Source organism: Lepisosteus platostomus, chromosome 7 (assembly GCF_059453375.1).
Source record: "Lepisosteus platostomus isolate fLepPlt1 chromosome 7, fLepPlt1.hap1, whole genome shotgun sequence".
NCBI classification, from domain to species: Eukaryota; Metazoa; Chordata; class Actinopteri; order Semionotiformes; family Lepisosteidae; genus Lepisosteus; species Lepisosteus platostomus.
In genome coordinates this window covers 46,134,042-46,161,941 of record NC_142617.1, presented here as the reverse complement: position 1 = coordinate 46,161,941, position 27,900 = coordinate 46,134,042, and the positions used below count along the sequence as shown (strand labels likewise).

General features: G+C 39.2%; 1 protein-coding gene across 1 annotated transcript in view; it reads left to right on the top strand.

Annotated features, from left to right (window-relative positions):
• Window positions 1–27,900, top strand: part of adamtsl3 (ADAMTS like 3) — a 164,192-nt gene that overhangs the window by 71,829 nt on the left and 64,463 nt on the right. Inside the window, exons 4-6 of the mRNA XM_088640746.1 lie at window positions 13,230–13,357; window positions 20,894–20,939; window positions 22,952–23,188. Coding sequence (XP_088496872.1) covers window positions 13,230–13,357; window positions 20,894–20,939; window positions 22,952–23,188 — 411 coding nt within the window. The remainder of the gene's footprint in view (window positions 1–13,229; window positions 13,358–20,893; window positions 20,940–22,951; window positions 23,189–27,900) is intronic.

Sequence of the window (27,900 nt, the reverse complement as noted above, 5' to 3'; positions counted from 1 at the left end):
CACAGGAGGGCTCTTTCTGGATTGTTCTTTAGAGTAAAAAAGAGGTAGTGAATTTTTAAAATGAAGGTTCAAGTGTCCTTATTTATGACAAAAATATTTTTTTTAAAAACAACAACAAGTCTAGTACAGCAAGAGATCTTGATAAAACAATGAATAACCAATATTCTAAAACTAAAGACCAATACTAACTGTACTTTTCCTGTCTAACTTGCTGTGTGGTTATTCCATGTCCAACCACCTAATCAACATTTACAGTAGGTAAGAAAAACACTGTCCAATGTTCCCTTCAATCCAATGTTCTTGTATTTATTCTTTTTTGCTTTTTAAGCTGTACAAAGCCCCAGTGTTCAGCACACCTGCCTCGTCTCACAGTACATAAGATAAACCACAATGATTTACCAAACCTTTATACACTTAACTTGTATTGACCACCTGGGCTCAACTAACTCAGAGAATCTTGCAATCAACTCTAAATATCCTGTGGCTACCTGGGAAATATAGTTTTAACTCCTCATGATAGTTTCCTTGGTCTACACAAATGAAATTAAATGATTCAAGTTACTATGTCAAATCTTTGTCCCATAATAGATGCTATCTTTAAACGTCCCCTGAATTAACTATTAGGATATAGACTGTATAGCAGCTGCAGATAGCTTACAGCTGTATCAGCATTATACCATTAAACACATCACCTTTTAATTATGCTCAGATCTTATTAAAGTGAATTGGTGCTTCTGGCATAATTACTATTATTTTTTCATCACATTAACGTAATCAAAGTACACATACAACAGGTAGCCTTTGCTGTAACTTTCAGCCTTCTGGAAGGCTTTGTGAAAATGCATTACAAAACAGTGTTTTTTGATAAACAAATGATTTGTAACATATTCCCGTAGCACTACAGTTACAGTATATCCAAAAACACAAGCATTTTGAAGACACTGACAAACCAATGCCACCCCAAACAAGATTCTAGTCATTGATTTTTAGTTTTCAATTCCTTTAGGGTGGCAAGCTCTAGAGTCTCAGCCTGAAAATGTGCAGGCAAGTCAAATGAGAATCTCGAAGAGGCCTGACCTTTAGTTTGTGCTTTTTCTGACCTCAAAAGCTCTTCAGAAATCAAACTCTTCTTAAGTCTAATTCAACGTTGTGGTGCACTCTAGTTAGGCCCTGTAATAATTCAGTGAAACTGTGTAATTATAGTTACAAGTGGTTCCAGTAATGAGAATCAAAATCTTCCCTTAAGTATATATTAAATTTAGCTCTTCCCTGATAAAAAAAATACTAACAGCATCCACTGTTTTGTTAAAAATGATATAATGCAATCTGTAAGCTCTAAGCCTACTATAAAGCTTGGTTAGTCTGGTAACTATAACCCAAAGTTCAGGGAATATTTATGGTATTTGTTTACATATAATATGACTTCAGAATCTGTTGGGGGCCATAAAATGTAAATGCTGACAATGATGTCCGTCTTCCATAACAGTAACCTAAACATTTTTCAACAAGCCATTAGGACAAATACAGCGTCTCAGTACATGACCTCCCTGCTGAAGTGGTTTGGAGACGTGGGATAATGCAGGATTACACTCAACGGCTTTTTGCTCACAACCCGCCAGAGTGTTTCCATCCTTCACCGCGGGGAAACATATTCTTCAAGCAGCTTCTCTAAAACAAATATTCATCACTTTTGTTTAATACCTGACATATGTTCTCAGGGTTCTAGTTTACCACCCAGGCAACCCCAAAGCTCGGGGATAAATACATGGCAAATATCTGTCTTCTCAGATGGCCCATATGTCTTACTGTATGTACAAAAGGACTAATGAGGAAGCTAAATTTTAGCAATAGCTGATTGTGATTATCAAACAAATATGTTTAGGACCATTAAATCACAGCGAGGGGCTCTAAAGCTGCTTCTCACTGTACTACTGGCAGGTATTTGCGATATGATAATGCTGGAAAGCACACACAAGGTCAAATGGCCTGTTCCCTGTTCCCTGTACTCTCTCAAACAATAGATAATTTAAACACATGTGACAGCCTGGGTGTAGTGTAGGCAGTGTGTAAGTGCAGGAAATACCAGCTGTGCAGCACCTATGAGCCTCAGAATATTCCAGCTACAGAATAAAATAAAATCTTGCATACAGTCCTGATACCTTGTGGTTCTTCCTTCAGTCTAAATAACACTAAAACATCTCATTTAATTTTTTTTACCATTCCACAACTATGTTATGCATGTGCAATTAGTTATAATTCTCCTCTGTGGGAGTTTTAGAAGCTTACCCAGCCCCAAAAGGAAAAAGGTGCTGTTTGCAATGTACTATTGTGAAACCCTGTGGCTTGGAGTTGGCAGGGTATCCACAACAAGCCAAAATTGTCTCCTTCTTTCTCACACACTGGTAGGAGACAACTGTCTGAGGTGAATTTATTTCACTATGCCACTGTGAAAAGTAGTAGGTAGTGTCCTGTGTGCTTGAACGAATATTGTTGTTGTGCTAAAGTGAATTTTTAATTTGGGTGATAAGGGAGTTGAAAACCACACAACTCCTACCATTGCTGTCTGCAATGAACTGCTCACATGTTTTCACAGCAGCTAGGGAAAAGGCCCATTCTAGGAATGAAAAGTTATTTTCAAATTTCTGAAGACGTTGGGCAAACAAATGCTCGAAGGGTGCATCGTTCTTTTCAGGGCTTGAAATCAGGCTTTGTTTACTCTTTACTTCTTTAATTGGCAAGATCAAACAAAACATGGAAAATCCTGTTATTTTTCCTCAAATACTTTTCCAATGCACCAAGTGGTTTGAATCAGAACTCATTGTCAAGAACACATGTAGTCCATGTTTGTAGAATAATCTTGGCAGGGCTGTGTCCTTCTTTGATCATCTTTATCATTCAATGATTTTTAAAAGCAGGTGACCTGTGTTGTTTTGTTTATTTGTGATTTATTGGTGGGAGTAGTGTACTGTATATTTTGATTCAGTTTCATACTTAATTATGTCACTTATGCTGATATTTTAAAGAATAAACTCTACAGCATGTGATGTTTGCCTATATGATGAAACATGGCCCACTTTGACCTACACATCATATACTGTATCACATACATATTTTGTTGTCAGATTGGTGGTCTGGAGATTCTGTGCAATTGATAAAATTACAGAGGCTTGGCTGAAAGATGGCATCACCAGCAGCAGAAGATCAATGGCATTAAGCCTATAATGAGTGAGATGAGTGTCTCTCAAAGAGAGGCAGGACTCTGGCACTGTATCATTGATGCTGACAGATACTGGCTGATCACAAGGAGACATGCACTGTGTTTTGTTTGAGTGGAGGTCTGAGGCCACTGCCTGATTTTAGCTCTTCACGGCTTTGAATGCCTGCTGCAGTAATTTCATTTTAAATCTGGGTATTTAAAAAAATCCCCTTCAATATGTTTCTTTCTTCTCACACACTCAGACAACATTAAATCTTAAGTGTTAAAGTTGCATTCATTAGTCTCCACACTGATGGCTGAGCACGTATGAGCAGTAAAGGTTAGAGTGTTGGGGGCACTGGCCACACTGCCTGTTGAGCAATTCTTGGCCAGGGAGAAATTATGAGAGGCTCAGAGTTAATTGTAGTCTGACTGGCTAAGGCTTTGTCTTTGTAATGGCGTGTACCAAAATGTACTTTTATTAATGCTCTTTACTTTTCTTTCTTAAAGAAAAATGTGACACCAGCACATTATTTATTTTTTTTTAGACGGAGCTAAAGCTAGGGTTCTTGAGGTTAGTGATTAATGGTAAGGCCATTGGTTCAAATCCCAGGTGAAACTCTTCTTTTGTTCCTTTGAGGTGTTTCATCTGAATTATTCCAGCTGTATAAACGGGTGCCAACGTAAGTTGCTTTACAAAAAAGTGTCAACCAAAATATATATAAATATATACTTCTGTTTGTTTAAAAAAATCAACATCAGCTTTGTCCCATTGCCTTATAGTTGTTCCTTGGGAAAAGCAAGCTTCACAGACCAGTTCTTAATTCTGATCAGTGCTACCATGGAAGTGAGAATCTGTTGTGAATAGAAGGAAATTGCTTTTACCAGACGTCATGGTCAAGTGTTAATTCAATTATCTGGGGCATTGCATATCAATCGGTAATGAAAAATGCATGAGGATGTGTGCGGTGGCCTGAAGAAGGTTTGAATTTAAACGCATGCTTCCATTTCTTTTGACAGGAAAAGCCCGTGGGGTATACAAGTTTTGGAATGGGTCTGTTAACTGCCTTCTACTGCTCTATCACAGAGGAAACAATTGAAAACCAAGCTAATAATCTTTCTTTATAGTGCCAGAGTCCAAGCCCTGGTCACTGAAAACATTGCACTTGTGCTATTGTGCAGTTATTGAAGTTGAAGATTACTCAATAAGCTTCATTTAAAATGCTTTTGCTGTGCCCGTGGTTTGCTTAAAAACAAAATAGCTTTTTCGGAGATGAACTATTGCTTTTATAAGCAACAGTAATTTATTTTATCCATTTTGTAATTGGTAGTCTTCAGTCTACCACAATGTGTTTTCCTCCCGGGCATTACGAATCAAGACCACTGGAGGTGCTCTTGGTTAGCTAGCCCAGCTTTAACAAAGACTTGTCTTTCTTTGGTTTCATTAGCCGTTCTCCTGCTTTTGTTTTTATTTAACACACAGCCCTAGCCATTCATTCATTGTGTAAGTCTGGAACCGTCACCAGGCCATTGGGAGCTAGAACGTTCTTATAAGTGTTTTTTATTTAGCATTCAAGCCTTGTGCGGTGCTTTAGTTAATGAAAGTTTAGTATTTGTAAAGAATCAGTCTGGGGGCAGGTCATGGGGTGCAAATCCAACAGAGCAGCTTCTTGGCTTCTGGTCACCATTTACTTCTCAGATTTCCTGAACACATTTCAGTCTGATACTAGGGCAGTGGTCATGGTCATGGCCAGGGAAATTAGCTTAAACCCCCACAGACTCATATCATTTGCTCTTTGCCCTGCTAAACTAACATGGCCTGCATGGCGTCAGACAGAGGCTGCTGTAGCCATTAAAGACTGCAAGCTTTTTCTACTGGAAATAGTATGGCTATAGGTAGTGGACAAAAAATAGAAATACCGATGTTAACTCATTTGAAAGCACAATGGGTCATCACATGCAGCCAGTATGGCCTGTAGCACTGTGGCATATAGTCTATCAGCATCTGCAATTCGACAGCAGGGATGCAGCACCATTCTTCCATGAGGCAGTCGGTCAGTTCACGCCTGACTGGAGGAGGTGTAAATTGCTGTGTCAGGCAGAATTCTAGAATTTCCCCATAAATAATTGAATGGGTACAGACCTGGTGACTGAGAAGGCTGTGACTTCTGAATAATACCAGCATCACATTCATCACACCACTGGGCAGCCATGTGCTCTGTGGATGAGGGTGTTGTCATCCTGGAAGACATGCCCAGCAGAAATGAAATGCTGCACCACAGGGTGACGATGATCACTTAAGTACCAATAAGTAATGATTAGCATGGACCTTGTTTTCTAAGGACAGTAGTGCACGCAAACAATGCCAGGAACCACCACCACCGTTGTTCACCACTGAAACCTTCACTGCTGGAATCAAACACACAGGCCGATAGAGTTCTTTAGGTTGGCACCACTTGTGAACTCATCTGTCTGTTGAGAACATGCTGAAGAATGACTTATCTAACCATATTACTGTATGTTTCTCCACCTGCTCGGTAGTCCATTGCCTACAGATTGTTCGTTGCAAGACTGGAGTCGCAAACATGCATTGTCAAGTTCAATGAGCAGTTTATGCACTGCAACCTGACTGTGGTATCCTGCTTTTTGTAGTTCTTGATGGACCATTTTAGAATAAACTGGCTGTTCCTGCCCCCAAATTAAAATTTGCAATCAAGTAATCTGCTCACCTGTTTTGTCTTGCATTTCAAATGAATACAAAGATATCATGGTCCCGGAGCTGCCCTGTCTTGAGGACGTCTTTCCCTTGGAAGTCCATGCTGACGTCACCTTATACACTGGTGCTCATCAAATATCAGCAAGTTCAACTGTTCTGGATACTGAAACATCTACCTTATAATCAGTACTTCTCCTACACCCCCAATAATCATACCTCTTTCAAAGCAACAGATATCCGTCTGCAGCCATGCTAGCCATAATTATAGACAGCCATGTTAAGTTACCATGCTGGCAAATATCTTAAGGCATTTTTAGTCACTTCTATTAAAGCTGGTTGACAACAGGGTGTGTATAGGCACAACTGATTTGATTTTATGTCAATTGTTCTCCAGAGATTGGGATTTAGCATTTTGGTGTGCTTCTATGGCTTAACCCTAGTATTTACATTAATCTGTGCAGGTCATTTGAGCACTCCTTTGATGAAGCATTATAATTAGAATAGTCCCATGTAGTAAAAGGTGATAAGATTATGCCTGTCATTTACTGAACACTAGACAGGATCAAGACCGTTGACATAAGACTGCTGATGACCCTGATTCAAACTTATTGTGTGTCATTATTCCTTCTATGATGGATCAGTGCTCCTTGCTTCTAGGATCTGTGGTGCACTAGGGATCACAGCTAATTCCGACATAAGGTATGATCTACCTATATTAATCAAAAACTCTGCCACACAGTATTATTTAAACAGATGAAACTATTTAAAGAATAAGCACCTACTGTTTAGACTACAAACATTACAACATTACATTTTACCTAAGAATTTCATCCAAGTGGAAACATGTACAGAGACAAGGACAATGTATGCACCATCCCAAATGAGCTGAATTTAGTTTTATGTGAGTGAGAATGCTATTAAAACAGTTTTTATTATATATCATAAATAAAACTTTGATTGGAAAAATGTTAATTCTTAAGATAAGTAATAAGAATGATGATATATGATATTTAAAATTCATCTATATTTTACTTAATATTTCTTCCTGATCAAAATGATAGGTTTTCAATTTTGCCAGGTTGGGAATGTGAGCTGGAAAGTTTTCCAGTGATTCAAACATGCATGTCATACTTTTTGAGCCACGTCTTAGGAAATGTGCAGGAAAAGTAAACAGCTGATGCTTCACGTTTTACTTCAGAGAACTTCAGTCATGAGGCGGCTAAAGTGGTTTTGACTTCTGCTTGATCTCTAGTGACTAGAATTACAGAGCTGTTTGGCAGAACCTTTCAGGCCTGACTGAATTCACCTGAAATGCTTCCAGATTTCTAGGTAAAAAAAGACGTCTTTTGAAAACAACTGAGATTTCAGGATGATATATATACTTCCTTTAAGACAGTGTACCTCACAACATACTGTATGTAATGATGTATGTCTGGCCAATAAAAATGTGAAGACCACAAAGGACATGTCGCAGTGATATACTGAGCTACGTGCTGTATACACATCAGTGGAATTTGGATATTGCAGCCAAAAATGGTTACAATAGATTCCTTTCATACCAGTGTTAATACCATCGAGTGTAAGCTCCTGCCTATTCAAATATGGGAGAAGAAGTATTATTCTATTAAGAGCCTGCCCTAAAAGTATTTATTCATCCAGAATTGCTAGTTTCTGTTTAGTCTATAATAGCTATAAGCCGGCATTCCAGAATAATACCATAAACTACTTTATGCATATAGGGATGAGATAGATAGATAGAGATATCCAATCTATTATTATTATTTTCCTTGCAAAGGTTCCCTGCTTTGAAGTTTCTTTTCCTATTCTATGGTTTGGACTCAGAGGACATGGAGCAGATAGAGTTGCACAGGCTGTGCAATGTACAGAGCTCCTACAAGCTAAGCAGGGAGAACAGAAGAGAGGAAGTAAAAGGAAATTCAGCGAAGCTGATGACATATTCTGGGATGTAGGCAGCTGAAAACAATTCGACTACGTTAACAAAAGGCAGCACATTGATGACAAGTTAAAAAAAACAAGAATGTGTCCTGTTGTTGCTTTTCACTGAAGCCTGTTCTGTGAAAATACACAATAGTTTTTCCTTCTTGAAGTGTATTGAAGCTGGTCATGCTAAAATAGAAGTGTGGTATAGCATAATAAAATCTGACTACAACACCAGGTGGTATGGTGCAGTGGAGTAAAATCACAGTACAGCACCAGGCGGTATGGTGCAGTAGAGTAAAATTAGAGTACAGCACCAGGCGGTATGGTGCAGTAGAGTAAAATCAGAGTACCGCACCAGGCGGTATGGTGCAGTAGAGTAAAATCAGAGTACCGCACCAGGCGGTATGGTGCAGTAGAGTAAAATCAGAGTACCGCACCAGTTGGTATAGTGCAGTAGAGTAAAATCAGAGTAAAGCTTGAATCTGTGTGGTAGAAAATATTGCAAACATTAGGGGGCCAGGGCAAAGCAAATCTACCAGCAGTCCATCCTCAGGCTTCCACCTCTGCAGGATAGTTAAACAAGAACGTAGATGCGAGTCACTTTGTCATGCATGCATGGTTCTTTTGCTTTTTCCAGGGAACACTCACATGTGCATGCAGAACATACAGTACAGTATCAGGTTTAAGAAGAGGCTATTGCTGCTAAGTGCATGGACTATGAATTGGAGGTTATGGCCATTTTTGAGAAAACTGCAGAAAAGGTGTTTGCTCATACTTTTAGTCTCCTGAAAAGGAGCACCATAGGGATGTGCATCACATTTTTGCTTCTGGCGCCAGAGTGGGGTTGCTGACATCATTTACCTTAGGAGCCAACTTTCCTATTATTAGTGAGGCAGTGCCAGGAAAATACACTCCCTGCCTGGCTTTTAGGTAAGAACAAGATATATCAGACAGAGATTAGATTGGTGCAGGAAAGCCTTTGGACTCAATATTGCATGTGACATGCATGGTTGATCATAGGTTTTTGGGACTCCTGAGTATAAAACCACCTATTATTAAGATTAACCTTACCGGATATCGGTGCTTCTTAGCTCAGACACAGTGCAGACCTGGAAAGATAGCAGGACACTAACAGATCTCTGGAGCACCCTGTCGTTAACGGTAACAACAGAGTAGGGATCTGGCAGGAGCTGGTAATAATTTAAGCAGTAGAGGCAGTTCTTTTATTTCAGTCTTGTCTTGATTGTTAGTTCGACAGTTTTCCCGGATACAGTGTTGGGATTCCGTGGGTCCCGGACTGGACATCTAACGGCTGCATTATTATTAGTAGTATTATTCATCCATCCATTCTCTAACACTAAATCCGATTCAGGATGGCGGGGGAGCTGGAAATCAGTGGGTGCAGCGGGGATACACCCTGGATGGGACACTCCATTGTAGGGTTCACACCAGGGCTAAATAATAATAATAATTAATAATAATAATAATAATAATAATAATGATACAAGAATTGCACAAAGCAAAGAAAAAACAGAGAAACACATCTCAGACTTGCTTTTGCCTTTTTTTTTCTTGTGTCTTGTTGAAATAAGAATAACAGTCAAATTCTATGATAAAAGCAATAGATGTGTGTGTAAAACAATCAGGAACATATACAAATACAAAACTTATACAAAATACAAAGCTTAACCCTTTTCAAAACAGTAAAGAAAAGGGATCCCCAGATCCTATGGGATTGCTCCACAGTGCCTATAGAAATCATGGGTGCTCACTGTTCTTACTTTGTTAGTCTGGATTTTGCCTCTGAACAGCCAAAGAGTGCTAGTTCAGCTTCTGAGGGTATATTCTTCCCCAAATACTTTTGAGGATCAAAACTATTTCTACCCAAAATGTACATTCCTTGGGACACAGCCAGAAGAGGAGTGTGAGAGAGCCATCAGATGACCTGCACCTGTCACATAAATATCCTCCGATGTACTTACATATGTTGAATGTACTGTAGTTTTGGAGTAATGAAGTCAATGTTTGAGGAATTGTGAATTTTGTTCAAATGTTAAATGCTACAGTCTTTTTGTATGAAATTATTTGTTGTCTTATGACATAGATTGTTATTATCAAGATAATTATCTCTTCAATTGGAAAATGATTAGGTGTGAAAAACTACACGTAGTGAGGATCTGTCTCCCCTAAGGTTTTATTGGGACTTACAGGGCAGTGTAAAGGAGTGGTTAAGGCATTCTTCTCTTAATTAAAGGGTTGGGGTTCAAATCCCCTTTCAGGACACAGATGTTGTATTGTAGAGCGAAGGTACTTTACTCTGACTGCTCCAGTCCATGCAGGAGGATTGATAGGTACCCAGATTGCTTAGGGTAACTCCACTACAGAACAGGGTGGCATCCCAGTTTAAACTCCCAGTCCCTTGTCTTTAAAGAAATAGAATAACTTCCAACCTGGTGCGTTGCAGTGCTTTTTTATTCAATTCAACTTTATTGTCATTAAACTTACACAGGTACATAGTATAATGAAAAGTGTTTCTCATTAGTCACTCAGGTGCAGTATATAAATAGGACAGAAGATAAGACAATAGACAGTAACACAATAGCAATAACAGTAACATGTAATAACATAACATAAATAACATGTAATCAAGTAATCAAAACTGTGCAAAATTCCGCAAACAGAGAAAATATAACAGGACAAAAACAGTGCAAGGTAATTCTTGGAACAGTGCAAAAATAGTATGGTTAAAAATAGTATGGTTAATTAATAAATATTAAATATTATTATGCCTGTTACAGTTTTACTGGGCTATCGAGGGGACAGTACAATTTCGGCTTACATGTGTGTGTAGTGGTGTAGGAGTACAGTCGTTGTGGGTACAGGAAGACGTTAGGAGAGATCATAATATGGTGGGAGGGAGTGGGGGCGTCACCAACTTGACAGCTCTGGGGAAGAAGCTGTTTTGGAGTCTAGTTGTGTGCGACTGGAGTGACCGGAACCTTCTGCCAGATGGTAGGGGAACAAACAATTTAGGACTGGGGTGAGTGGGGTCAGACATAATTTTGGTGGCTTTTTTCAGACTCCTTTTATTGACAATAACTCGGACACAAAGTCAGTGTTTTGAGTGCAGCATTTTCCACATTAGGTGTCTTCACACTCATAGGAACAAGCTACAACCTAACACAATAATGAGCTTGTTCCGATCTGTGACTATTATGGATACATTTTAATGATTTTTCTGTGACAAAAATATTCCTAGCATGCAAGACCTTGTTTAGCTTTTTAGTGATACAATCTTGAAATGACATAAAGCCTGATAAACCGTCTGTTGTGTCCATTCATGGCCTTTTCTTAGGGTGTTTCCAGAAGTGTCTATTTTGGCTTCATAGGGAAGATATTTGGAAAGGTTGGCAAAAGGAAAGGGGTCCAGACAAGGAAATATAAAGATACAGCTACATGAAACAAGGTCCAAATTAAATACAATGAACATTCCAGACCATATAAAGGAGAAAATAAGCTTCAAACCTCTGCCTCAGCCTGTGTGTTTAAGCATTCAAGTTCAAAATATATTTTTAATAGTCTTAAAATTTACTGCTCATTACACTCTTCAGTTTTAATGAACTTTTTAGACATTTTGATAGTTTCTAAGAGTAAGCACTGTCTTTTTAGGATAGTTTCATCTTCTTGAGATTGATGTCTGCTATAAGGCATAAGAAAGTAAAAAATGGGAGGAGGCTGTACTGCCCATGTACTGTAGGTCGTTTGGTTGTTAGTAGCTATTTGATGTAAGGATCTTATCCAGTTGTTTCTGGCAAAACATGGCCTAGATCATCAGAGCCAATATTTATTGACTTCTATTTCTGTGAGCCTTACCTGTAATGAGTTAAAAATACTCATTCTGCACTCCTGAGAATGTTTGACATTTCCTACTAGTACTGCTTCATTCTCCCAAAGGATGATGTAACAACATAGGTGAGGAATGAAAAATAAATAAAAATCTCTTTTTCCAGGCCAGACATGTACCACAGCTTAACTGAACAGAGAACCAATGGTGCAGTATGGAATTTCAGGATATTGAGCTAAAAGACCTTTCACATCAGGCCATTCAGCCCTCAGAAAACTAAATTTAGTGTTCTATTAACTTTCATGAGAAAATTTAGAAAGCTTATTTTGTCCAATAATTTAGAATGTTTGTAGACAAAAACAGTTCCTGATCACCTTATAATGTTCAGAGTATAACTTCAAATCAGTTGCCGCTGTATGATTTGTTTTACAATATCATCACTAAGGATGGTCTTCATTTAGAGTCAGTTTTGCATACAGTGCCTTTAAAAGATCTTTAAAAGCTTCAGAATCCTTTGCCTTTTTATAAAGCTTTTTAAATGTAAGCAGATATGTTAGATGAAATAATAGTGTCAAAGAAACAATATAAAATTGCTTTTTGTAAAAGGCATATTAACACAATTATATACAGACATAGTCTAATTTAGCTTCCTTGGTTTTGGGGGAGGAGACCACTGAATTCTGGCTCTCCGTGAGCTGGGTTGATTTGTACAGAATTGCTCGAGGTTAATGGTGTTTGCTGTGTTTTTAATTTTCTGAATCTCAATGACCGTTGGCATCAGCTCTGCTACTCTGCCCTGACAGGGGAATGGAAGGTTGCCAAAGCCATTTCATTCAAGGTGGAACAGATGCTGTCACGGTGCTTTTTCTTTCACTCTGTTGCTAACGGCGTGTGACAGTAATTACCGATGCACAAGACGAATATTAAGAATATGGGGAATTATGTGTAATAAACATGCCAGAGCCAAACAATGAATAACGTCACATTGGGCAGAACATGAAGACATTCCAGGAGAGCTATTAAAGCATTCCATGGAGCAGAGAGCTCTATTTTAGGCCTGTCACACACACAGACATAATGGCGGAGGACAGTCTGGTATGGCAAGTGCATGTGCCCTGTGTTTGAGTGACTTGCTAAATAGAGTGCCTATTACAGTACATGCATTAACAAACTGGCAGTGATTATGTTAAGTAATTGCATTTAAAAAAGGAACCAGAAAAGGAGTCTTGTTAGATGTTACTGCAGTGTTGTAATTGGACCACAGCGTGCAGCACTATTAACAGGCATACTGTATACTGTCCAACATTGCTCTAACACAGAAGCATGCAGAACAGTTCTGCAGGAAATAAAGGCATAGATAAATGCAGCTTCTTAACTATTGGAATTCAGTTTTCACCTCTTTAGCACAGTGCTTGAGAAAACGGTTCAGCACATTCACCGAGTGAGTGAACACTTTAACCGTTCTACAGATCCACTGTAGCAATGTTGCTTTCTCTTTAATGTGGTGTGATTTCTGTTCCGCCCCCTTGCAGACGTCCAGGATCACCCGCTCGGACGAGGAACGGGACACGGGCTGGGACGCGTGGGGATCCTGGAGCGACTGCTCTCGAACCTGTGGCGGCGGAGCATCCTACTCACTGCGGAGATGTCTGAATGGCGGGTCAGTGGAGGCTCTTTGTGGCTTAGAAGATGCTGTACTGTATTATACTCTTACAGATGTGATTAAGTCCTCTTAGTCAGCGCTAATACTTCCTCTTAATTCTTAACAGGCCTTTTTGTGGGTGGAGCAAACTGGCATTGCGAGGTTGTCCTAAGCCCATAAGTAAAGCTGTCAAACACTTGCTTGTGATCTTTGTGCCACTGTCTATTCAGGGACCTTTTCATCCTGGAGTTCTGTTCCTGACAAATTAAAATTTTAACACAACTTATTGACACTAGAATAGAGGAGAGAGAGATGACTTTTGAGAAGAGCTCCATTTTGTCCACTGTGCTCTACATTTCGTGTCTTACTGAGCCTGGAATCTCATTCATATGTTCCTGATGGATCCTGGTGAGCCTGTTTCCAAAATATGGCTGCATAGTTTGTTCCAAGTTATTCCACGCTACTTTGTGTGCAGAACCACCTCCTACCTTCACCACTCCTGCTCTTGCTCAATTACTGACACAGCAAGATCACATGCAGCAGGAATGGGAACATGTGAAACTCTAAAACATGGAACTAAATTAATCCAGTAACTGCTGAGGCTCACTGTTGGCTGCCTTCTGTTTCGTCTGTTTACTAAGGTCAGGGCTATGGTTGCAGAGGTTAAGTACCTCTTGAGAATCAGCTTTTATATCAGAGTCGTACTTAAATGAAAACATGATGTATATTTTCATCACACTGGGTGTCATTATGAAAGTATGTCAATTGTGGGTACAGTGTGTTTTTTTAAAGAAAATCACAAGTTTTGTAGGCAAGCTGTACATATTGCAGTGTTGTTTTTCCATGTGAAACTGTGACATTGCGGAGAAGGTTTTAGTGTAAGAACACCAGCTGTTTTATCTTTTAGGACTTAGGGTGGGTCATTTGCACAGTCTTTCATTCTAGATTAGAAAAAATATTCTGCAGAGCAGAGAGGAGTGAGTTGGGCGTTGTCTTCATATTTTACTGCACCGGCACCCTAAAGGAAAATCCATAGGCGATTCTGCTAAAATTCCAAAAACTCTTTTGAAGAGGGGTCTACAGTACAACAGTTATACAGATCACATACATTTATATTTGAAAGAAAGAACAGATCAAATCTAGTTGTGTTTTTTTATCAAAATTCTATTTTTTTATTGTAACCATATGCAACTCCTGACATTTTATTTTACCAGGACAGTTACATTTTAATATTTCAGAACAGTACATTCCATTGTAATGAGGTTATTTCAATAGTGAAACTTTTATAAATCCATTATTGAGTGTAACTTAATCTGCAAATCAAGTAAGCAATGCTTAAGTCTGAAAAATGTAGTTAATAAAGATACAATGTATAATATTACTGCACAGTTTTATTGAAAGGCTTCAAAGTGATAAGGTGTTTTTTATAAAGTGCAAGAAACAAAACTTCCCATGATATCCTTCATTGTCTTTGAATGTTGAATTCTTCGGCAACGTGATTAATTGAAAACAGGCACAACAATCATAGAATGGCATGCATACTTCTTTGTCTTCTTTCCATGGTATTTATATGCTTATTTATTTATTCATTTACTGTATTCATTTATTTGGTCATTCCCATATAAATGAATAAATGTAGCTGGAGTATTTACTTGCATTTCTTGCCCAATTTTTATCTGTGTAACACATAATTTGCTACATTTTCCCAGTGATAGAATTTTAATCACAGCATCATACATATAATCAAAACCAGTCAAAGCCTGTTAACAATAAAATTGCAGTCAGACTCAAAATGACCGAGTTGTAATAATGACAGTCTGATTACATACTGTACATAGTTTGAATTTTGAAAAGATACAGTATGTGACAGGAGCTGTCTTTCTGTCTTTTACTTTGATGAGCCCTTGACTTAGAGTCCATAAATGGACTGGAGATTTAGAGTTCGTGACCCATCAACCAGTCAAATGACAAAACAGTTCTGCTCCCTTTTTGCACAGCCAGCAGAGGCCAGCTGGGACTCAGCCAGAGAAACATTCAGACCAGTCAGCCAGAGAACCAGTCAGAATGGTCAGTCCAGTCGGTCAGACATCTGGTCTGCTAGAGAACCTGTCACTTCAGTCAGTCAGGAAACCAGTCAGTCCAGTCAGTTTGACAACTGGTCAGTCCAATCAGCCAGACAACTGGTCAGCCAGAGGGTCTGACACTCCACTCAGCCAGAGCACTAGTCAGTCCAGTCACTCACACAACCAGTCAGCCAGAGAATCAGTACCATTGGTTTGAGAACCAGTCAGTCCAGTCAGTTAGACTCCTTTCAGACAGGCATGACACACATGGGGGTCAGAGCTGGGGACTGATAATGTCATCATGTCATCTTCGTCACAGTTGATCTGTGCTAAGTCAGAAACATTCACACTCTCATTAAAAGTTTACAGACACTGTAACCATTGCTTGTTCACAGACTAAAGCACTTATTCAGGTGAAGTCCTGTAGAAAAGACAATGTATCTGGTTTTATGGTAGAGTAAACACATATGTAAATAGTAAAGGTCTGAAAGGAAAAAGAGGAAATAGGCTTTGTTCAAATTTGATTTCTTCTGCAGTTTGTATAATAAAGGGTCTTGAGATAAAATTCACATAATGTCTCAGTTCAGTTTTTCTTGGAACCTAGTCCTGTGTGCCTATTGCCTTGTCTTTTCTGGATTTGTGTCGAAGTTTCTTTGGCTCCTGTGAGCTTTAATTCTTCTGAAGTGAATAGCCCTCCATCAAGAAGATAATTCAGCAAACAAAAACCATGCTCATCATGTCACTATTTTAGTCAGATAAGCTATGCCCGTAAGCCAGTCATTTTTTAAGTCTTTCCTTAAGTGAGTCATACTGTAAGTGGGCAATAAAACTTTGAGCTCAAGATAAGAGGGGCATAATAGTGATCACATTGTATTTCACGGTTCCTGTTGATGTTCCTTAGTGTGGATGAAAATTTTATACATATCTTTGAATTAATTGCTTCATTTATTTTTACTTTTTTGAGTATTTGTTATAAGACCTATTGCACAATTACAGTACATTTAATTTACATACAGTGTAATAAATACATACTGTATAAAATATGGAATGAATTAAAAAAACATGAAAAACAAAAAAGGTAATGTAACATATAAATTAATTTCTAGGTAGTTTTATATTTTTTGAAAACTACTATAATTTCTAATTCTATAATAATATACAGAAATAAACATTTTTGTAATAAATGTTAGAATATAAACTTTTTTTATTTGTAACTGGTCAAATTTGCTATAACATTTGCAAAATTAGACCAAAGCCTTTGAAAATCCAGTTTACCTTCCTTTTTGTATGTGGATTTCTCCAAACTGAAATGATCTGTTACTGTCTTACTCCAAAGTGCAAACAAAGGATATTCCTAATTTTTAAGTGTACCAAGATCTTTTTTAGGCTAACACTAAAAAAGTAAAATTAGTTTTAATTTAATAGATACCAATCTGCAATCAGAGAAGTCACCAATTAAATGAGACTTCATTTGTAGGATACTGTGAGGTAATGAGAGGTGGCTTTGTGAGAAAGCCATCATCATGCCTCAAAACTCAAGGCCTGTAGTATGACCTTGAGCCAAGATGACTGCCTTTTAATTGGAAAATTGGAGGGAAATTTCACGTGAAAGAAATTAGCTTTCAGGAAAGGTTCTGTGCGGAACTAGTCACGCCTCTGGGCTTATTATAAGACCAGCTGGGAGGAAAAGGGTTCTAGTCTTTGTTTATGTTCCAATCTGGAAAAAGGAGAGTGAGAGCTCATTTGCAACAAATTGAGTTGTTAAAGCTCGGTGAGCTAGAGAGAAATTACAGTTTCAGAGTGGGGACTTGCTTGGCAAGGTAGTAGTGTATCTTCTCTTCAGAGCCATGTGAGAGGAGTCTAGAGGGCACAGGCTGAGTCTGTCAGTAGGCTGAGTCCATCAGATGGCAGATGGGTGGTCTTGGAGAGTGTGAAGTTAGGGAAAATGAACCAGCTGCTGCTGCATCAGGGACAAAAGTGTTTGTTACAGAGAGGCCAAACAGAATCTGGCCAAACAGGATCAGCCAAATAGCTGATGATCTTAAATGTTACTCATTGTGGAAGATCATCTTGTGTTTACCCAGGAGTATACTTCAAGCACAAGGTGAGAGGGGCATAGGGGCATATTTGTAAGAACATTTTCAATTAAGAGTTGCATTAAAGGGACTTTAGTGACAATTGTGAATGGTTAATCTGATTGAATACATTAGTGTCTGATTAGAGAAATTTAAGGAATTTGCAATATGGAGTTAATAAGCTTGAATATTTCAGTGCCTGGTGATTTAATGAAGACTGAGAGACAAGAGTCAGTGTGAAGATCTAGTGACTTGTGTGAGTAGTACGAAGTGAAGAGAAACCTGGGAGGAGAAGGACTGTTCAGCTTTCCTTGAAAGGGAAACAATGTGAAAGAGCGAGGATCAAACAGGCTGTGGTGCCATGTGTGCCAGTGATTGTATTTTGGTTGGTTTTTTTTCTTAGAGTCAAAAGAAGGAGATAATTCTGGCATAATTTCTGAATTCTCTGTAATTGGATGTCTGAGAGATTACATTGCTTTACTGTCACACCAACTGGGCAATGTGCTACAAACTAAGATACTGTGGCACTGCGTGGGGTGTGTTCAGTGTGGAGGCGGAGCCCTTGTCTAAGGGTGGCACATTGCCTTGACACCCACAGCTGGGGTGGTTAATTTTGGATTAGAACTGTGGGAGCCATTTAAGAACACACTGAACACCTCCCCGGAGACCAGCTAGCAGGACGTAGTCCTGAGTTAGTTGCAGCTGAGAGAAGACGAATTCAGGGTTGCAACAGACCCCCGCAAGGAAAGAATATTACAGCGACAGTCTTGGAGGGGATTGTGAAGAAAGAGTGTAAAGCCGTCTTTTTTTCCCTCTCCTATCCCGCCGTGTATCCTCAGAGGGACAGGCTAAGTTTTAAGCCTAGATCTCTTTTTACTCCAGTCTGGACCCAGCTAAAATGGGAAAAAATAGTCTGGATCCTGCTGTTCCCAGCAGAGAATTTTTCCCCAGGTTGGACCCCGCTAAATAGGGACAGTACAGCCTGGATGCCTCTGTTCCATGAGGTGTATTTTTCTTTTTCCTTTTCTCCTTTCTCTTTTTCTCCTTTCTCTTTTTGCTGACCTCACACTGGGGCTTCTGCCCCCCCAGACGAGGCGTTGGCATTTACCCGTGTTTGCCATGGCTCCTCCCAAAAACCTGCATTGTTACACTGTAAATGTGCATTTTAACGAAATAACATAAAAGCAGTGTAGACCTGAAACTAGAGGAAACAAGCAGTCAAGAATCTTTGGAGGCTAACTTGAAGAATAAAAAGTTAACAGTAGTTGCAGGCTCTAAACTACCTAATGCAGACATGGATGGAAATGTGATGTATGTATAGTGTATTCCATATTTTTTCTTACCTGATGAAATGGGAACACAATACATGCCATTGTATAATATCTTGAATAACATTAAAAATGTTATACTGTAATGATATTGAACTGTACAAAGTCACATTTGTCCTAACTGAATTCCAGAAAAGATGGCTCACTTTTATTCACACCTCAAAGTATTTCCTTAAAAAATCCTAAATAAACAAATCTGCAATTACATTCTGATTTGGAATCACACATTCCAGATGAGCAAACATAGAAATAGTGTCAATAGAATTACAAAGAGAGTGGTGATATAAACATGGATTGATATGGGGAAAACAATCTTCTGTGGAAGGAAGAGACGTGGACAAAATCATGGCAGTGTTTGACACATGGCGTGAAATTTAACATTAAGAAGTTCAAAGTGATTCACACTGGTATTAGGAAAACGCACGCAAATGGGATGGGATGTTTGTTAGTTTTTTCAGTGTCCTCATCAACAAATGTGGGGAAGTCAAAATACAACAGAATGCTTGAATCTACAGAAAAATGTGTGGAAAATTTAGGAAAGTTATGCTCAAACTATAAAATGAGTAACCATGACCTCAGTTAGAACTCTGTCATAAAAAATAATATTATAAATACATTTCTAAGAAGAGCGGCAGGAAGGATTCTTGGTCTCAGGGAATTGTTATATGCAGACAGGTTAAGGGTGCTAAATCCCTTCCTTCTAGAATAGAAACAATTGAGAAGACATTTCATTCATGTATATAAGAACCTAAGGGATATACTGTAGGTAATGTTAATACAGGGAACTATTTCTCATTCAGTAGCAAAACAGAAACAAAGGATCAGGAACGCAAAGGAAATTCATTTTAGACAGCAAATACGAAACCTTCTTTACAGAAAGATGTGGGAATTATGGGTGTGGGTGTCAGATTGTGGGGACCAGGCTTCCCTGTTTATAGGGCTGAGGCCCTGAAATTCAGTGTTCTTTTAAGAAACAGCTGGACATAATGTTAGGTTCCTTCATATGGAAGCCCGGTTCGAGCCAATGCAGTGAGGCATGAAGTAAGGTGGGAGCGGCGAGGGCACAAGCCCTAGAACCTGTATCCGTTACAATAAAAGGACAGACAATGAAATGTGGGCTATTTCGAAGTCGCAAATGTGAGATAAAAAGTCGCAATTGTGAGATATAAAGACGGAATTCTAAATTACTAAGTCGGAATTCTGAGATCCAAAGTCGCAATTCTGAGATACTAAGTCGCAATTCTGAGATACCATAGTACGTTTTTTTTTACTCCTTGGTGGAAATGGGCTTCCATACATTTCGCTACCGAACTACTAAGTGAGCAAGATGGACCAAATGGCCCCTCTCATTTGTAGCCACTCTTATGTTCTTAAAGGAAAGCGTGTATGTACTGTATTACTGTAAGTATCCCTATAGGAGTCCCTTTCTGTGTTTGTCTAAATAAGTGGAACATATACTGGATCTTTTCCAATCATGCATTTTACCGGGGCTGTAATCAACACAGCACAGGAACTGAAACAATCGGACTTAAGGTCCATTTGTCGATATAGTTATTTTAGTTGATTTGACAATACCAGAGATCTCCAGCTGTCTCTTTCTGTTTGCTGGTTTTAGCTCAGTAGGTGGTTAAGTTTGTGTTCAGTCTCATTAAGCTCAAAGCAGGTGAAGTCCAGTTCAGGGCTGACAGGTGAAACAGTGCCTAACGTTATTAGATATGAAATAACTGTCAGGATTTATTTGTCAGGGTTTATCTTTGTCTGGAAAAACATGTTCAGTTACAGAATATAATCTTTTGTGAATAGACTTTGACAAAAAGGATTATGCTTAAATGTGTTTATTATTTAAAAATATATCTTATTGATTTAGGGAATCCCTTTTGCTGGTGTATTTTTATGCTACTCTGTATCTACAGTAATACGGTATGTTACAGTTTTCATTTCACCTGGAATTGCAGGTTCAAATTCATAAGAACCAAAATGCAGGACTCAATCAAGAATGCAACATTTGGTTATGTCTTGTTCTTTACCTTTTCCAGGATTTAACTGAATCTCTCAAAATAAGAATAAATGTTCTTCTTCTTTTCACAGGAGCTGTGAAGGTAAAAATATCAGGTACAGAACATGCAGCAACATGGTAAGTCAAGTCCAGATGTTCTTAAGACATTACAATTGATTATTATGGAACAGGTTTGAGTCAGATGTGATGTTTCCTCATGGGTAAAACTACATATTTAATACCAGATCCTACTGGCTTTACCATTCATCTCTGTGGAGAATGGTGATATAAACATAGATTGATATAGAGAAAACAATCTTCTCTGGGAGGAAAAAGACTGTCTGTATAGAGAACCTCTGAGAATTCTAACCACAGAAAATATGGAATAGTCATCTAGAGGGAAAATAAGTCTTCCTGTTTGACCTCTCTTACAATGGATAACTTTCTACTGATGTTGCGTAACCTCAGGCACATTCAGTATGTTTGTGGTTTAACATATGACCTCTGACGATTAAAAACTGTGAGTTTAACACCCTCACAGGTAGTTTACCATTACAGCTCTGTTTTTATTAGGCAGAAGATCTTTACGTGATACAGCAGGAATGTTCTGAACTGTCATTCATAATTTTACTGATTACCATATGGTAAAGCAACATCTTTTATTTTCTTTTTTTGTACAGAGATAGGAAGGTGGCCTGCAAATGTCATCTCCATTGTATAATCGATCTTCACAAAGCTTGTATTGAAGAGGTCTACCACAATATTCATGCCATTTTAATCAGAAGAAGTGTTATTTTTACCATTGAAGTGGTTTCATCTGGATCTGTTATAGACTAGCAATGATTTTAATCACATCTAGCGGGAAGTGGTCCCAACATAATATTTATGACATTTCAGTTAAGAAGATGAACTAGAAGATTTAGGGCAAGGAGCAGAGGTTTGTCTGGGTTTATAACTGGCAGTGAAGGAGTTTGCGTTGCGGCTTAGCTGATTTTATGGCAGGCCGTTTGCTATTTTTAAAACAATTTTGAGTCAAAAATGAGAATGTGTCCCTGAGCAGGAGACTAACTGTACTTAAGTCAAAGAAAAAATCAAATTCAGCACTGATCCGTACTCATGTAAACAACAGTGAGGGCATTAACAGCAGAAGAGAAAGCGGGCTCTATGTAGACTATTAGGATGATCAGACCAGATGTCCTGCCGAGAAACATTGTCATATGGCACACATACAGAGAAGGGCCTCCCATGCAATTTACAGAGCACTAACAGAAGGATCTGGACAACATATAAAGCAGTTCAGAACTGACAGGAGGCATTTTATTATGTTTTTTTTTTCTCTCACGTCCTTACAGTATATGCTCTTAAGCTAAAAACGGGAAATGGTATATCTGAAGTGAAAGTTGCTTTGAAATCCATCTTCTAGATCTAAACATGGAGTGTTTGAACATTAAATTCCCTCAGTTTGATTTTTTTCTTAGTTGTGTTACTATTATTTGGTACTGATGATAATACTACTACTAATAGGTGTTGTAAAGAAAAAATAACCTGCAGTGCTTTTAATGAAATGTGTTTGCTTTAGAGTAAAAAAATCACTCATTTATTTGATTAATGCTTTTATCCAAAGTGACTGACATTCACACATGTTTATACAGTTGTGTGTTATAACCACAAAAAAATTGGGGTTTAAGTACCTTGCTCCAAGTGTCTCACTTGGGATTTGAATGCATAACCATCCAGTAATGAGTTCAGGACCCTATGCACTGCTGCACAGTGCCACCATTAATTAAACAGGAATAGAAGAAAGTTTACAAACAAAAGAAGATGATTCGGACCACCTGACCCATTTGGTAGAAAGCATCTTATTTTTTGTATGTCCTGGTTTCAAAATATTATTTTTATTATTTATTCAAATATGTGAGAATAAAATCGATCAGGGTGCATTCTTGCAACCTCAGCTGGTATTCCTGCAAGTGTATTCACCTACAATTTGAAAAAAAATGATATTACAACCACTCTTGCAGGACAGACACGTTTCCTACAACCGTATCTTCTGTTTGAGTCTGTGACCATGTTGTCAAGGTTGTTTAACATTTTCTTTGTGCACTATAGTGTATGTGGGCATCTTACTAATTGCTGCATGTCCTTTTCAGGAATGCCCAGAAGAGTCTGGAGACTTCAGGGCTCAGCAGTGCTCCGCACATAATGATATAAAATACCAGGGCAGTACATATGAGTGGATCCCAGTGTCCAATGACCCCACTTCCCCTTGTGCCCTGAAGTGCCAAGCCAAAGGGAAGAACTTCGTGGTGGAGTTGGCGCCCAAAGTGCTGGATGGCACGCGCTGCAAAACCGACTCCCTGGATATGTGCATCAATGGCGTCTGCCAGGTAACTACAGATCGAATGAATGAACGCTTCTCGGGCAGAGGGAGTGTAGAGTGGAGTGGACATTAGGACTTCAGTCGCCATAGGGTCCTGGATTCCAGCCTGCTATATGGGCTGACATTGTAGTCTTCAGCACAGTGATTTAACCAGATTGCTACAGGTGTATGTTGAGATATAATACTGGAATGATGCTAGCGGCCCAACTCTGGTGAGTGCTGTGTTGTCAGCTCGCATGATGCTACAGAACCCAAGCACTGCAGTATGATCCTTTTAGGCTCATGAAGGACTCCATTCGCCCATTCACACATCTTTCCTCTCATCCATCTATTCGTCCTTAGATCACATCACATTAACCGCTTATGCCATTCAAGATTGCGGAGGCCTAGAGCCTATCCTAGGAAGGGCTGGGCACAAAGCAGCATCCGCTGTGGATGGAGATGACAGTCCATCACCGGGAACACACAAACACTCAAACAAGGGCCAATTTTCCCAGAAGCCAATGAACCTACCAGTACAGTATATAGTTGGACTTTAATAGGAAACCAGAGAACCTGGAAGAAAGCCACATGAACATGGGAAGAACATACAATCTCTATGCAGATAGCACCCTAGGTCCAGAATTGACCCCAGGTTCCCAGTGCTGAGAGATTAGATTAGATTAGATTAGATTAGATTAGATTAGATTAGATAACACTTTATTGATCCCGAAGGGCAATTGATGTGTTACAGCCGTCCAGCCCAAGACAAGCAAAAAGAGACATCAGAATAGACTAAAAATTATACAAAATAAATATAAACTAAATAATAAAAATAAATACATACATGTGTGCAAAATATGATGATCATAGTCACTGTAAAAAAAAACAATAGAATATGTGCAAAATGTGCATAGGTTTATACAGATTGATTGTCCAAAAAGTATAATGGAGCAACATGCTGTCCATAGACAAGCAAATGAAGGGCTAACAGTCCTTGCCTAGGGCAGCGTTATACACCCTGACAGCCACCGGAAGGAAAGACCTGCAGAAACGTTCCCTTGAACACCGTAGCTGGAGCAGTCTGTTGCTAAAAGTGCTCCGCTGCCCAGTAACAGTCCTATGAAGCAGATGAGAGGTGTTGTTCATAATGGCTGTGAGCTTGGTCAGCATTCTCCTCTCAGCCACCACCTCCAGGGGGTCAAGGCTCAACCCCAACACAGAGCCAGCCTTCTTGATATGTTTATTGAGCCTATTTGCATCTCTTGTCATGATGCTGCTGCCCCAGCACACAACAGCGTAAAAGATGGCTGCTGCCACCACTGATTCATAAAAAATGTGTAGCAGTGTTCCACACACACCAAAGGACCTGAGTCTCCTAAGAAAATAGAGTCGGCTCTGACCTTTCTTGTACAGGGCGTCAGTGTTACCAGACCACTCCAACTTATCATCCAGGTGTACCCCTAAGTACCTGTAGGACTGCACCCCCTCTATGTCCTCACCCTGGATGGAAACAGTGTTCAGCGGAGACTTATTCCTTCGAAAGGCAGCGATGCCAACCACTGCGCCACCATGTTGCCCGTCTATCCTTCACCATGGTCACAGACCATTACCCAATCCCATTTTAAAGTGTCCGTGTTGTAAAATTGTTGTAAAGTGGTACCAGATCCCTCTTACGTCCTCTTCTTGCCTTGCCTTGAAAGTCTTGAAATCACCTAAGAGAACTTGTTGTGAATTGTCTCTCTTTAGATTATACATTTGAAAAAAAGGCTTAGCTAAAGCTACATGGATTCGACATGGAGACATAAAAATGCCTTTTTTCAATCAGGGGAACATTTGTGTTTCCTCACAGAGGGAGATTGATATACGGTATCATAGCAGATTAGATTTTAAAGAGTGAGTTTCTACTACACAAATGGAAAAAGGTCTGTGTAATTTAATAGACATATGTGTACCTATTTATTTTCATAAAGTGCTGCCGATTCATATGAAACCTTTGAAAGGCCTATTTCTGGCATGGCAGTTAAAGTGCTGTGTGGTAGATGCAGTGCAGAATACATTGCACTGGGAATACAAGGGTGTGTTCATTGTAGAGCAGTCCTGGACCTAATCCATTTCGAGAGGGGTTGTACAAGTGCACAGCAGCTTTTCCAATAGTCTTGTTAGATTTCAAAGAACATGTGACACAGAAAAGACAATGTCAATGTCGATAATGACACTGCACATCTGACGCTTACCACTCATTGAGTGATCTTCTTTTATGTCTTTTCATGCTTGTTTTATTTTTAGATTTCTTTACTATTTGAAGTGATTTGAACCTATTGTGCTTTCATTCAATCTGGTGGTCACAGCACTTTTACTACAGGTTATTTTGCCAGGTAATTTATTCTTGTTCTTGTTCTTATTGTTGATTCTAGCTTTTTGTTCCCCTAGCTTACAGAAAGTCCTGCAAGGCATTGTCATAGTCAACCCAGAGGACCTTTATCGAAGAGGAAATTAAATTAGGACTGCAGTACCTCTTTACATGCAGGCTAGAGGGAGCTCTGGAACAGCCTGACTAGTCAACAAAATGAGCAAGATCGGCTCAATGGCCTCCATCCTTTTCTAACCATTTTTAAGTTCTTAGGTTTCCTCAAGGGAAAGTCTTAAAAACGTTTTATGGTCTGTTTTAGCTCCCAGTGTTTAGAGGCATAGTTTCCTCAATATAAATTAGCAGTGTTATAGAGTAACTTCTCAGAAGCATGAGCTTCCTCACTCTGTCAGTCTTTGTTACAGCAGCTGAATTCTTTGATGTCTAAGTAAACTGGCCGGTGTCCACTATAGTAACTTTTTATACGGTTACGTGCAGAGTCAAACATCAGTCAGCAATTGGGAAGCCCCAACATCAAACATAAATGAGTAGGTAATGAAATGTAATAAAACGACAATGTGTTTCAAGCCGATTTAATCTTACATGAGATGATTTCTCCAGATTTTGTTTTAAAGTTATTGCTCAAAGCAATGGCAAAATTACAGATTCCTTCATGTTTATGCTGAAAATTGTTTCTTATTTAATTTTTTTTATCCATGCAATAATATTAGTGCCTATCTTCATTAATAGTATAAGAGCAGGAGATGTGAATACTGAAAGAGAGGGCAGAGCTTGGACTATAGGTTGCTGTGTTGTGGTATAATAGATTTAAAGTTTCAGTCTCTCACAGTGGGGAGGCGCGAACATTCTTGCAGAAACCTTTAGGAAATCAGGCTAAACCTTCCTTAAATGTGAGCTGTTGTAGCTTGTTGTAACTCTGTATAGTCATAGTGATAGAATCCCATCTTTTGCTGCATTTGCTAAAAACATCATACCACTGCCTGTATCTCCTTCAACAGCAGATTGCCTTTTTTGGAGAAGACTAACCCTTTGCTCTGCTAGGTCACACATCAGAATGATGACCTCTCTGCACAGCCACAAGTGACCCTAGTCCAGACAATTTGCTGGTTGACAGCTTGCTTAACATCTGATCCCTGGGGTTTGGGATTAATGACTGTCGTTGTGTGACTAGCAAAGATAGCCTGCAAAGTTCTTGAGTGCAAGTTATTTATAGCAGATACCCACATTAAACTGGCTTGCAATGCACCACTGTTAAAGAAGAATGCAAGCCAGTGGCTGAGAGGAATTCTGCCCTAATCCAGAATGAGGCAGTGTCAATTTTCCATTGAAAATTAACACTTTGCTTTCTACATGCAAAGAGCCAGAGTTATGTTTTTTAATTAGAAACAAAGTTGCGACATGGAAAAGGCTTTAATACAAAAAGATAGATTTCCAAAGCATTGTGTAAACTGGTGACCATGTGGTGGCTGCTTGAGTCTAATGGAATCTGTGGGCAAACAACAATGGTGTGAGTGGTTAGTGCTGGCATTTCCTCTTGCTTAGAAAGGTTTTATTGAAGTTATTTTAATCCCAGTATTTTTTTAAATTGCCCTTTTCAGTTGGGAGTGCTGCATATCAGAAAATAACAGGGTTTTTTTCAACAAAGGAACCGGATATTAAGGCATGCTAATGTTAACAAAAAATCAGTTTTCTTTCATGGACTTTACCATTTTTTACGGTATTTATCCTTTCAAATTATGTTTCTAATTGCTACTTAGAAAAGCAACTAGAAAAGGCAAATTAATCACAAATTAACACATAATTGTAACGATTATAGTCCCTCCTCCTTAAGGGTGCTCCAGCCCTTTCAGTTCAGACTTAATTCTGTGCACCTGACCCCTGTTCCCAGCCCACCTTAAAAGCTAGGCGCTGACGTTCATCCGGGCTCTGCATCTGGTTTCCGCACCGCACGAGTCCGGGACCTGGAAGCGCCTGGTCCCATTAAGGTTTTAACCCCTGTTCCTGTTCCTGTTCCTGTTCCTGTTCCTGTTCCTGTTCCTTGTCCGCCGGTTCCGACCCGGTTTGTGTTTTTAATTCCTTGTTTGAATGGATCACCTGGCTATGGACTTTCTTGCATTTTTGGATTCCCTCTATGGATTACTTTTGGATTGTTTGCCTCGGCCACACCTTCCCCGTGCACCAGCGCACTTTGGACACGCCCCCCCTGTTTTCATCCCCGTATTCCTGCATGACTTTTTCCTAGTGTTTCCCCACTTCTTCGAATTGTGTCGTCCGCGTAGGGTCCTGAAAGAACTGTTCGTTACAATAATCTTACGTGCCATTGATACCTTTTAAATGAACAATGTGCTCTTGCTTCACTGAGTCATGGA